An 11,224-nucleotide genomic window follows, 5' to 3' on the forward strand; every position below is an offset into this window, starting at 1 on the left:
CAACCTATTGCTAAGTGCATAGAAAGTATCTGTGATTAGGGCAACAGCCTACAGAAACATGAGGCAGAGCCAGCTCCAGGCTGGGAGTGGGGCAGGGCTGTAGCTCCACATCATGTGGTGCCTCTCTGGGTGCTGGGGACCCTCGAGGGTGAGAGCTGCTCCTGCTCTGATCCCCTTGTCTGGGGACCCATTGCCTGGTGGCTGCAGTACACAAAAGCCAAAGGCAAGTTGTGGTGCTGCCCATGGGAAGGAGTCTCACAGCCCAGCCCTCCCTCTGGTCTCTGCTGCTGTTCCCCGTTCCTGGGCAGGCTCAGACCTCCTGTGGGGATGTTTGAGGAGGATGAGGGGGAAGAGAGTGGCTCAGTCACAGCATGGTGGGGGCTGGCAGGGCCCTGCAGAGCTGCTCCAGCCCCAACCCCTGCTCCAGCAGCTGCCCCTGGCTCAGGGGGCACAGGAACGTGTCCAGGGGGGGTTGGAAACCTCCCGAGAAGGAGCCTCCACACCCTCCATGTGTGTAAACCTCTCTCAGAGGGAAGAGGGTCTGGGAGCAAAACCAACAGCTCTTGAGCCTCAGAGCTGCTGTTTCTCCACATCTTTGTTCTCTTGACCTCGGGGATATGCAGTGTTTGCCACTGAGCTATTCTAAGCTGTGAGCATCATGTTCTGCATCCCCACCCTCACCGTCCTCTTCTTCCTGGGAGAAAACACTTAAAGGTTAAATATATACTGTCAGTCACCCAGTGAGGTTCTGTGGCTGCAAAGACAAACACAAAACAAACACTGTGCGTTTGGACAGGAACTGAGGGAGGATTTCAGTCCTGCCCCTGGGATGGTTGAGCCCTTAGAGCAGGGAGTCAGAGAGTTTCTCCTGAGCCCGTTTTCTGGGGAGATCCATCCCCCACCTTCAGGAGGAAAGAGCAGAAGAAAACCAAGTAAACCCAACTTGGTTCATCTCCACGTGCCTCTGATCTCCTGATGGGCGTTTTCAGGTTTAGAAGGTGAAATGGGAGTTGGAAGAGCAAAGCCCAGCACTGAAGTGGGGAGCTGAGCTGCAGAGGTGACACTCAGAGCTGCTGCAGCCCAGTCCTGCTGCCATCTGCTCAGATGCCATGTGTGTGTGCAAACCAATCCACAGCCCCTGCCCTGCTCGTGTCTGAGCTCTTTCAGTTCCTCCTTTCAGCAGTGCAGGCAGAGTGGGAGGCACAGGGCTGCTGGGGCAGGGGGAAGGTTCCAAACTGAGGGTGCCAGCAGGACCCTGGGTCCCCACAGAAAGCTGATGACCCTGGCTGCAGCTGAGTTGCCTTAGATGCCCCATTCCCTGGTGCTGCTCTCATGGTGCCAGAGACCTCAGGTCCCCTTGTCCCTCCTGCAGCATGTGGATGTGATGCAGTGTCAGAGCTGGGCATGATCTGCTGCTGCTGCTGACACATAGAGGTAATGGGGGAGATGGGCTTTGAATGGTGGTGTGTGCTATGAGCCTCCCTGAGGGGAGAAGGAAAGGTGGGGCTGGGTACCTGCTGCTGCTGGCAGAGTGAGCCCAGGCAGGACCTCTTCTGCTCCCCAGGGGTGAGCAGACCCATGGGGGTGCAGGGTCTGTGCTAGGGGAAGGAGGGTCTGCTCCTCCTGGCAATGTCTGGCCCTTCCTCTCCCTCTGGGCCATCAGGGCCATCAGAGAAGGGGCTGGAGGGCTCTTGCTGCTGCAGAGCCAGCAGCACATCCACACCCAGGAGCATCCCCACCAGTGCTCCCAGCACAGGAGCACCTTCTGCTCCCCCTCAGAGCTGCTGTCACACCAGCTCTGCCACCCCAAGGAGCATCAGCCCTGAGACACGTTCAGCCCTCACATGGGTCCTATCCTGCACGACTGTGACCATCCAGGGTCCCAGAACACCACGGTGGGACTGTTCAAGCTCAGGTTGAGCCAAGGTGTGTGGCTGTAGCTGCTGCAGGAAGGGCTTTGGGTGCCTGTCTGACCCCCTCACACACTGCTGTGCCCACCCAGGAATGCTGCACCAGGGCCAGGAGGGTTTTGGGTCCTGTGCTGACCTACTGGCCCAGTCTCTGGGCATGGCAAGCAGCCAGGGCTGCCTGGCTCAGCGGGGACGTGGCCTGGGCTGGCTGCTGGCATGGGCTCAGCCGCCTTGCTGCTGTGAGGAGCAGTGCCCAGGGGATGCAGAGAGCATCCTCTGCCAGTGCAAAGGTTCCTCTGCCTGCTAGCAAAGGTTGTGGCCCCGAGTTAAGGGTGTGAGCTTGGCTTGCCAGGTGGATGGGGAAGAGAAACTTCAAAAGCACGAGCACTGGCCCAGAGGAGCTCTCCTGGGATGGGGCTGAGCCACAGCAGAGGGGAACAAGTCTAAGCCAGGCCAGATGTCGGGTTTTCTGTACTCAGGTGCACCGAGGAGGGAGGAGGAAAGCCTCTTCCTTGCAGATTGCAGGTGCTGGGAGCAAAAGGGCCTGTGCAATAAACAAAGATGATTAAAACCGCCCTGGAAACAATGGCAGAGCCGCTGTGTCAGCGTGGCTGCCCGGGCTGTGGTGGGAGGCAGCTGAGCTCAGCCTGGGAAAGCCAGCAGCTGAGCCTGCCCTGCTCGGGGCTGAGCCCGACCAGACCCGTCCTGGCTGCTCGGGCTCCCTCCTGTCACTGTGTCCCCGGGCTGAGGAGCTGCTGTGCTTTACCCCAGCGTGGGGGGCACGGGGGGAAGGATGGGCTGGGGTCTCTCCCTCCTGTCACTGTGTCCCCGGGCTGAGGAGCTGCTGTGCTTTACCCCAGCGTGGGGGGCTCAGGGGGAAGGACGGGCTGGGGTCTCTCCCTCCTGTCACTGCTGTCCCCGGGCTGAGGAGCTGCTGTGCTTTACCCCAGCGTGGGGGGCTCAGGGGGAAGGACGGGCTGGGGTCTCTCCCTCCTGTCACTGTGTCCCCGGGCTGAGGAGCTGCTGTGCTTTACCCCAGCGTGGGGGGCTCAGGGGGAAGGACGGGCTGGGGTCTCTCCCTCCTGTCACTGTGTCCCCGGGCTGAGGAGCTGCTGTGCTTTACCCCAGCGTGGGGGGCTCAGGGGGAAGGACGGGCTGGGGTCTCTCCCTCCTGTCACTGTGTCCCCGGGCTGAGGAGCTGCTGTGCTTTACCCCAGCGTGGGGGGCACGGGGGAAGGACGGGCTGGGGTCTCTCCCTCCTGTCACTGCTGTCCCTGGGCTGAGGAGCTGCTGTGCTTTACCCCAGCGTGGGGGGCACGGGGGGAAGGATGGGCTGGGGTCTCTCCCTCCTGTCACTGCTGTCCCTGGGCTGAGGAGCTGCTGTGCTTTACCCCAGCGTGGGGGGCTCGGGGGGAAGGATGGGCTGGGGTCTCTCCCTCCTGTCACTGCTGTCCCTGGGCTGAGGAGCTGCTGTGCTTTACCCCAGAGTGGTGGGCTCAGGGGAAGGACGGGCTGGGGTCTCTCATGAGACACGGCTCTGCTTTCTGAGCGTCCTTTCAGACCTCGTTTGCTCTCTGCGTCTCTGCCTTCACCTCGGAGTGCAGATGAGCGGCCGGCGCTCTCGGGTGGCCCCGTTAAACGCTCACAGCCCCGTTAAACGCTCTCACACACACGGCTGAGATCGGGTGACAGCCCAGGAGCTTTGCAGGGGCTGGGTACCTCTCTCTAAACCTCTGATAAGCTCGGAGCTCACTCCAGCCGTGATGTAAAGGCGACTTAGCGAAGAGCACGGGGGTCTCGGTGCGGGGGAACCCCCTCCTTGCTCCGTGCCGGGCAGCAGAGCATCCCTCCCCTCTCCTCTCTTCTCCTCTCTGCAGTGCCCCGGGTCTCATTCCTTGCCTCGCAGAGACCTCTGCAGCCCGCTGTACCCGGCGCTCGGCTCCCTGCTCTCGGCCGCCTCCCGTCTCTCTGCAGCAGCGCAGCCGAACCGCTGCGGCTCGTCGGGTCCCTTCCCCGGAGCAGCCCCCGGGACCCCCCGTGTGTGACGGGGCTGGTGGGGCAGCGGGAGCCCGCGGAGCCCGAGGCGATGCCGCTGCCGGGGGAGGGCTGCAGCCCGCCGGAGCCGTCCTGGCTGGGGCACGGGGCTGGGAGCTGCTCCCGGGCTCACACCCGGTGTGTCCGCGGCACCGAGAGCAGCGGGAGACCGGCCGGGGGTTGGGAATGTCCCCGGGAGAAGCCAGAGCTGCCGGTCTAAGCCCCGTGATTGCGGCACATCGCCTGTCTCCCCTGCCGGGACGCGGCGGCTCGGGGCGGGCAGGGGAGCAGCGAGGATGGGACCTGCCCTGCAGGGAACCCAGCTTCTGCCTCAGCGTGGTTCGAATTCCTTCCCCCAAACCGACAAGTGAGGGGACTCTAAACGATCCCTTTTGAAAAGCAGGGAGACACAAAAGAGACGTTTGTCATGCTTCGCGTGGCTCCCGTTGAACATTTCCATGGCTACTGCGGGTGGCACAGTCCCCGGTTGAAGAGCCATTGTCCTCCCAGCATCCCAGAGCTTTCTGTGAGCCCAGGGCCTCTCCCCACAGCCCCTTTCCACGCCAAGAGCCGTGGGAGGCATTCGCTGGCTCTGGGGGAGGAGGGAACCGTGTCTGGGGGCAAAGGGCCCCGAAGAGGCAACAAACAGCAGGCATTAATTTCCTGCCGTGGGTGATCCCACCCGGGACAGGGGATTTTAGAGGCAGAACGTTTGTTCTGTGTTGCTGGGGTGCTGAGGATTGTGATACCCGAGGGCTCCATGTGCCCAGCCCTGTGCCGTCCGGGCTCGGTGGAGGAGGCGGATGCTCAGGGGGGTGATGGGCCCAGGCTCTGACAGCTCCTGTGCGTCCCACTCGCTGTCTCTGCCATCCCCTCGCTGGCTGCTGGGGCTGCTGGAGCCCCACGTCTGGGCTCATCCATCCAATGGGCAGCTCCAAGGCCAGGGGAGGACAGGAGCCCCATCAAACAAACCCTGGGCTCTGCTGCCGAGAGCACAAAGCGCTGGGAACGTGTTGAGAGAGCTCTGTGTCAGGCAGGAGGCCAGAGCTCATCCCAAATTAAAGGGCTGTGAACTAACTAATATTGATGTGGGAGACATTCCCTGCAGCAGGTATGGCGCAAACTGAGCCAGTTTCTGCACTGCAGCGGCATCCATCAGCTCCCAGCCCCCGGCACAGACACAGGGGCTCGGCCAGACGCCTCGGCACAAGCAGCAGCAGCTGCATGAAACCTGTCCCCTGCAGCTTTGCTCAGTGCACTGCAAAGGGAGCAGGGCCCAGGCACACCAACAGGCTTCGAGTGTGCTCCAGGGAAGGAGGGGGCTGCTCTCCTTTTGCTCAGGGGTTTCCCTGAGCTGCCTTTGGAGGGAGAAGTGCTGGAGAAGTCACAGAATCGTGGGGTGGGGATGGCCCTGCCGGGGTCACAGAAGCACAGAATCACAGGATGGTGGGGGCTGGCAGAGCCCTGCAGAGCTGCTGCAGCCCCAGCCCCTGCTCCAGCAGCTGCCCCTGGCTCAGGGGGCACAGGAACGTGTCCAGCTGGGGTTGGGAACCTCCTGAGAAGGAGCCTCCACACCCTCCCTGGGCAGCCTGGGCCAGGGCTCCCTCCCCTCAGCACCAAAGGACTCGCTCCTTTCAGCACCTTGCAGGAGCCTTTAGGTGCTTGTGAGTGTTGCTGAGGTGCCCCTGAGCTCAGGCTTCTGTTCCCCAGGCTGAGCAGCCCCAGGGCTGCAGCCTTTCCTCCTCACACACATGTTGCAGCCCCTCAGCACCTTGGCAGCCCTGCACTGGCCTCTCTGCAGCACTTCCCTGTCTCAGAGATGTTGGGCTTGACATCATGTCTTGGTGTCCTCTTGCCCTGTGTCCAGCTGAGCCTGAGCTCTGGTGCTCCAAAGCTGACACCCCTCTCAGGGAAACAGCTCCAACCTCAACCTCCCCTGGGGCAACTTGAGCCTGTTTCCTTGTGTCCTATCACTCTTTATTTGGGAGGCTGACCCCCAGCTCCCTGCAGGCTGCTGTGAGGGAGTGTCAGAGAGTGCTGCTGTGTCCCCTCAGGCTCCTCTTCTCCAGGCTCAACACCCCCATTCCCTCAGCCCCTCCCCAGCCCCTTGTGCTCCAGCCCCTTCCCCAGCTCTGTGCCCGGCTCTGGCCACGCTGCAGCCCCTCAGTGTCCCTGTGGCAGTGAGTGAGGGGCCCAGCACTGACACAGCCCTGGAGCTGCAGCCCCTCAGTGTCCCTGTGGCAGTGAGTGAGGGGCCCAGCACTGACACAGCCCTGGAGCTGCAGCCTCCCCAGGGCCCAGCACAGGGGACAATCCCTGCCCTGCTCCTGCTGCCATCTGACTGCTGGCACAAGCCAGGAGGAACAGGCTGCCCCAGGGGTCTGAAGGGCTTTGGGCCAGCTCTGTTCTGGAGAAGCCATGGGGAGAGGAATGAAAAGGAAATGGAAAGCCATATGCTGATGAGATGAGCTCGACACGTGGGTTGGAAACGTCTCTGGCACCTGTGGCTGCCAAGACACGAGGCATTGTCTGACAGGAGGGTGATTGTCTGGTAGGCTGACAGAAAGCTGGTGCTCTGTCATGTGGCAGAGTGATGGGGTCAGTCTGTGCAGGGGATACTGCTCTCTGCTCCCAGCATGGATGGGCATGGTGGTCCTCCTCCTCCCCAGCATCCCCCACCGAGGGCTCAGGCTGCCCCAGGGGTGCCCAGGGGAACGAAGCACAAGCCCTGCCTGGGTGAGGCTTATCCCCCCTGCCTCGGCCCATGCTGAGCTCCCTGGGGATACACAGCCTGGAGACAGGCTGAGAGAGCTGGGGGTGTTCAGCCTGGAGGAGAGAAGGCTCCAGGAGACCTCAGAGCAGCCTCCAGCCCCTAAAGGGCCCCCAAGGAACATGGGCAGGGACTTTGTGCAAGCGGCTGGAGGGACAGGACAAGGGCTGCTGGCTCCAGAGGGCCAGATGGGAGACTGAGGGGAGCTGGGAGGCAGAAGCTGTTCCCTGGGAGGGTGCTGAGGCCCTGGCACAGGCTGCCCAGAGAGGCTGTGGCTGCCCCAGCCCTGGCAGTGCCCAGGGGCAGGGGTTCAGTCTGGAGAAGAGGAGGATGAGGGGAGATGTGAACCCGAGGCACTGCAGCGCTGAAACAAAAGCAGAGCTCACTGCATGGTGACTGTTTCAGTGCAGGCCAGGCTGCACAGGATGTGGACTCCTTTGTTTCATCAAAGCCCCCCTTCAGTTACTTACAATCGTTTTGATTTGGTCCTGGGATGAAAAAAGCATCTCATTGCCTCACGCACTCCGTGTGTTCAGATCCCTTTTCGCTGCTGCATTGATGCATCTCCAGCATGTTGTTTGCAGGTAACGTATTTTCAGATCATCTTTTAATCACTCCCTTGCACCCTTGCACCAGACAGAGCTGTTGTTTCAGTTCTTTGCCCTTCCTTTCGCCACTGTCACCTACTTTAAACACGATTTTGCAATAGCAGTGTGTTATAAACACAGCTGTGGTGTTTCTGTTTCTCCAGCTGATGCCAGTTGCCACCAGCAGCTCAATCTGGGTGCAGATCTCCACAGCCCTCTCTGTTTTGCAAAGCCAGGGAGGCTCGTTGCATTAATTGTGGGTGGGTGGCTGGAGTGGGGCAGACAGAGGAGCCCCTGACACAGAGGCAGCAGAAGTGCAGAAGCTGTTTGGGCAGGTTTCACAGGTGTAAAGGGGCAATTTTCACCCTGTGGGTGACAAAACCCTCCCGGGAATGGGAAAAAGCATCTGTCTCCCTGTTTGAGCCCTTCCTGGTTCCCAGGCAGGGACAGAGTGAAAACACTTGCAATGCAAATGATGGAGAAGCAGGAAATGTCTTGGCTCACCTGGGAATGTTAACTGCTGTTAATCTTTAATGGACCAGCAACTTAAATTTCCACAAAGCCAGAGGCTGATGGCCCTGCTGGGATTCAGGAGGGGGAAGGATCGAGGCCATGAGCCCCGGCAGCACAGGTAGGGAAGGGGTTTGCGCTCCTCAGGGCTGTGGTTCCTCCTTCCTCTTTGAGGCTGGCCCTGGCTGAGTCATTTGATTTTAAACAGGGATGTTTGGGGCAATGCTTTATTTCCTTTGAAAGGAAATGAAGCTGTGAGTGAGAGAAATGTGTTTGCTTATGGCTGTGAAGCTGGGGTGGGAAGCCTTTGTAAGCCAGATGCAGTCAGGTGCTGTCTGGCATTGCTGCCTGGGGACCTTCCCAGGCTGATCTAATTTACAGTCCTAGACCTGGCCTGTCTTTATTCACTCCTGCTGAATTACAGGGGTTCTAAAGGCGGAGGAGGCAAGGGGATAAATCTTGGTGATGAGCTGAGGATCTTTTTCTGTGTTGAGTGATGCTTTCAGTGGGCTTTTGGCTCAGAGAGGACGGGAATCCTTCTGAGCGGGGATGCTCAGAAATGCAAACGTCTGTCACACAAACCAGGCTGCAAGTGGGGCTGAAGGATGAAGCTTTAGCTTTGGTGGCAGCCAAGCTAATTTTCCCAGCCCCAGCCTGGGCTTCCTCTGGTGTGTGATAGAGCATAGATGGGCTGGGGTGAGCAAAACTGGGGGGGAAGCAGGTAAAACCAGCAGTGCTGCAGTGTTCTCCAAGCCCCTCTCGTGGCAAGGGGCCATCAGATGGCTCTGCAGGTTTGGCTTGTTTGCATTGTTCAGACCTGCAGCAATGCCCTTGGGCCGATGAGCCCTTCCTGGGACCCTGCTCCGGGTCTGGCTACCCTTTGGGAACTGTCTTTGCTCCTCTTTGTGAAGGAGAGGTAAAGGCACGGACCAGCATCTCCCCGGGCGGGCAGGGAACTTGCCAGGTAAGAGAGTTGCTCCAAGGCATTGAGAAAGTCTGGGCATGGGCTGAAAGTCCATCCCAGCCCTCCCCTTTCCTCCTTGGTGTTTGCCAGTGTTTGGGTCTCTGAAATCCCCGTGGCCTGGGGAAGAGGCACAGCAAGCTGTTGGCAGCGCTTGTAAATGGAGAGTGTCTGTGCAGGTGGAAATGGGGTAATGTGTCCAGCAGAAGTTTCAGGGGTGATCACAACCTTCAGAGGCTGAGTGGAACGTCAGCCACAGGGCACTTGCCAGTGTTGGCACTGGCATGGCTTTTGTTCCTATCTGTAGGAACAAAGGAGCTCTCAGAAGCGAACCCACCCCTGATCTGGGCAGAGCAAGGCACTGTGTTGTTTCACTTCCCTGAAGGAACACACAGTCCTGACAGACACATGGATATAACCAGGTGCACACACACACACACAGAGCCACAAGCCATCCAGTTAGGGCTTTTATAAGCCTCTTTGTGACCCTGGGTAAGGTGCAGACAGAAAGGGACCTGGGCTGTTTTGCAGTGCAAGTGGGAGGGATGGAGAAGATGTTCTCTTACAGTTCGTAGGGTTGAGAGGAAAGGATGAATAGATTCCTTTGCCCGGGAAAGCACTGTGAGCCAACCTCTTGCTCTGCAGAAGCAGCTCGGGTTGGAAGGCAGGTGCAAGGAGGATGTTGTGTGCCCTAATTTGGAGCATAAGTCTTATGAGGAGCAGCTGAGAGACCTGGTATTATTTAGCCTGGAGAAGAGGAGGCTGAGGGGAGACAGGAGCACTCTCTGACACTCCCTGACAGGAGGTTGTGGCTGGGGAGGGGGTTGGTCTCTGTGGTAATAAAGGATAAGACACAAAAAAATGGGTTCAAGTTGCCTCAGCGGATGTTTATAGAACCCTTACACTCGGAAAAGACCTTTAAGATCATTAGTCCAGCCACACTGGAGCTGAGGCAGAACTGTTTCCCTGAGAGGGGTGTCAGCCCTGTGCCAGGCTGCCCAGGGAGCTGGGGCAGTGCCCAGCCCTGGAGGGATCCCAAAGCCCTGGGGTGAGGTGCTGAGGGCTGTGGCTCAGTGCTGGCTGTGGCAGGGTGAGCTCAGGGCTGGGCTCCAGCAGCTCCAGGGGCTTTCCCAGCCCCAATGATTCCTTGGTTCTGTGAGTTGCCTGTGGGCTAACACCAGGCTCACCAGTTGTTCACCCATCCCTTCTCTTTCTTGCACAGGGCAGAGCCAGCCTGACACCATGTACGAGCTCAACGAAAGCAGCTTTGACCCCATCACCTTCGTCCTGACGGGCATCCCGGGCATGGAGGACTCCCACGTGTGGATCTCCGTCCCTTTCTGCCTGATGTACATCGCTGCGGTCTTCGCCAACTCCATCCTCCTCTTCGTCATCGTCAGGGACAGGAGCCTCCACGAGCCCATGTACCTGTTCCTCGCCATGCTGGCCGTCGCCGACCTCATGCTTTCCACCGCCACGGTGCCCAAAACCCTGGCCATCTTCTGGTTCAGTGCCAGGGAGATCTCCTTCGACGCCTGCGTCACTCAGATGTTCTTCACCCACTTCAGCTTCATCGTGGAGTCGTCCGTCCTGCTGGCCATGGCCTTCGACCGCTACGTGGCCGTCTGCGACCCTCTGCGTTACTCCTCCACCCTCACCCCGCCCGTCATCGCCAAGATCGCCGCGGCCGCCGTCCTCCGCGGCTTCTGCATCATGTTCCCGCCCATCTTCCTGCTGAAGAGGCTGCCGTACTGCGGGCACAACGTCATGGCGCACACCTACTGCGAGCACATGGGCATCGCGCGCCTGGCCTGCGCCGACATCAGGGCCAACGTGTGGTACGGGCTCACCACGGCTCTGCTGTCCTCCGGCCTGGACGTCGCGCTGGTCGCCGTCTCCTACGGCCTGATCCTCAGGGCCGTGTTTCGGCTGCCGTCGCCGGAGGCCCGTCTCAAAGCGCTGAGCACCTGCGGCTCGCACCTCTGCGTCATCCTCGTGTTCTACGTGCCGGCTTTCTTCTCTTTCCTCACACACCGCTTCGGCCGGCGCATCCCCAGCCACGTCCACATCCTCCTGGCCAACCTCTACGTGGTGGTGCCGCCGATGCTCAACCCCCTGGTGTACGGCGTGAGGACGCGGCAGATCCGGCAGCGTGTGGCCCGGCTCGTGGGCCTGGCGGGGGACGGCTCGTGGCCCGGCTCGGGGGGCAGCTGCTGAGGGCTGACAGAGGGCGGGGGGACATGGGACGGGGTCTAGAGAGCAGCGCCAGCCCCTGCAGCTCTGGAGGAATGGGGTTGCCCAAGAGGCCCTGAGGGCAGCGGGATGCCTGGAAGCGTTGCTGTGGGTCATCGGATCCTTCACGGCTGCTGGTTTCTCCTGGAGATGCTGCAGGTTGGGGGAGGTTGTGCTGCCCCTCTGCTCTGCCCTGCTGAGGCCTCATCTGGAGTCCTGT

General features: G+C 60.2%; 1 protein-coding gene across 1 annotated transcript; it reads left to right on the forward strand.

The window, feature by feature from the left end:
* Positions 1 to 10,014: 10,014 nt before the first annotated feature.
* On the forward strand, positions 10,015 to 10,989 carry LOC104557980 (olfactory receptor 52B2-like). The gene has a single exon (XM_010202403.2). It carries the CDS (start codon positions 10,015 to 10,017, stop codon positions 10,987 to 10,989), a length of 975 nt encoding a protein of 324 aa, XP_010200705.2.
* Positions 10,990 to 11,224: the final 235 nt, after the last annotated feature.

Source organism: Colius striatus, chromosome 1 (assembly GCF_028858725.1).
Source record: "Colius striatus isolate bColStr4 chromosome 1, bColStr4.1.hap1, whole genome shotgun sequence".
Classification (NCBI taxonomy): domain Eukaryota; kingdom Metazoa; phylum Chordata; class Aves; order Coliiformes; family Coliidae; genus Colius; species Colius striatus.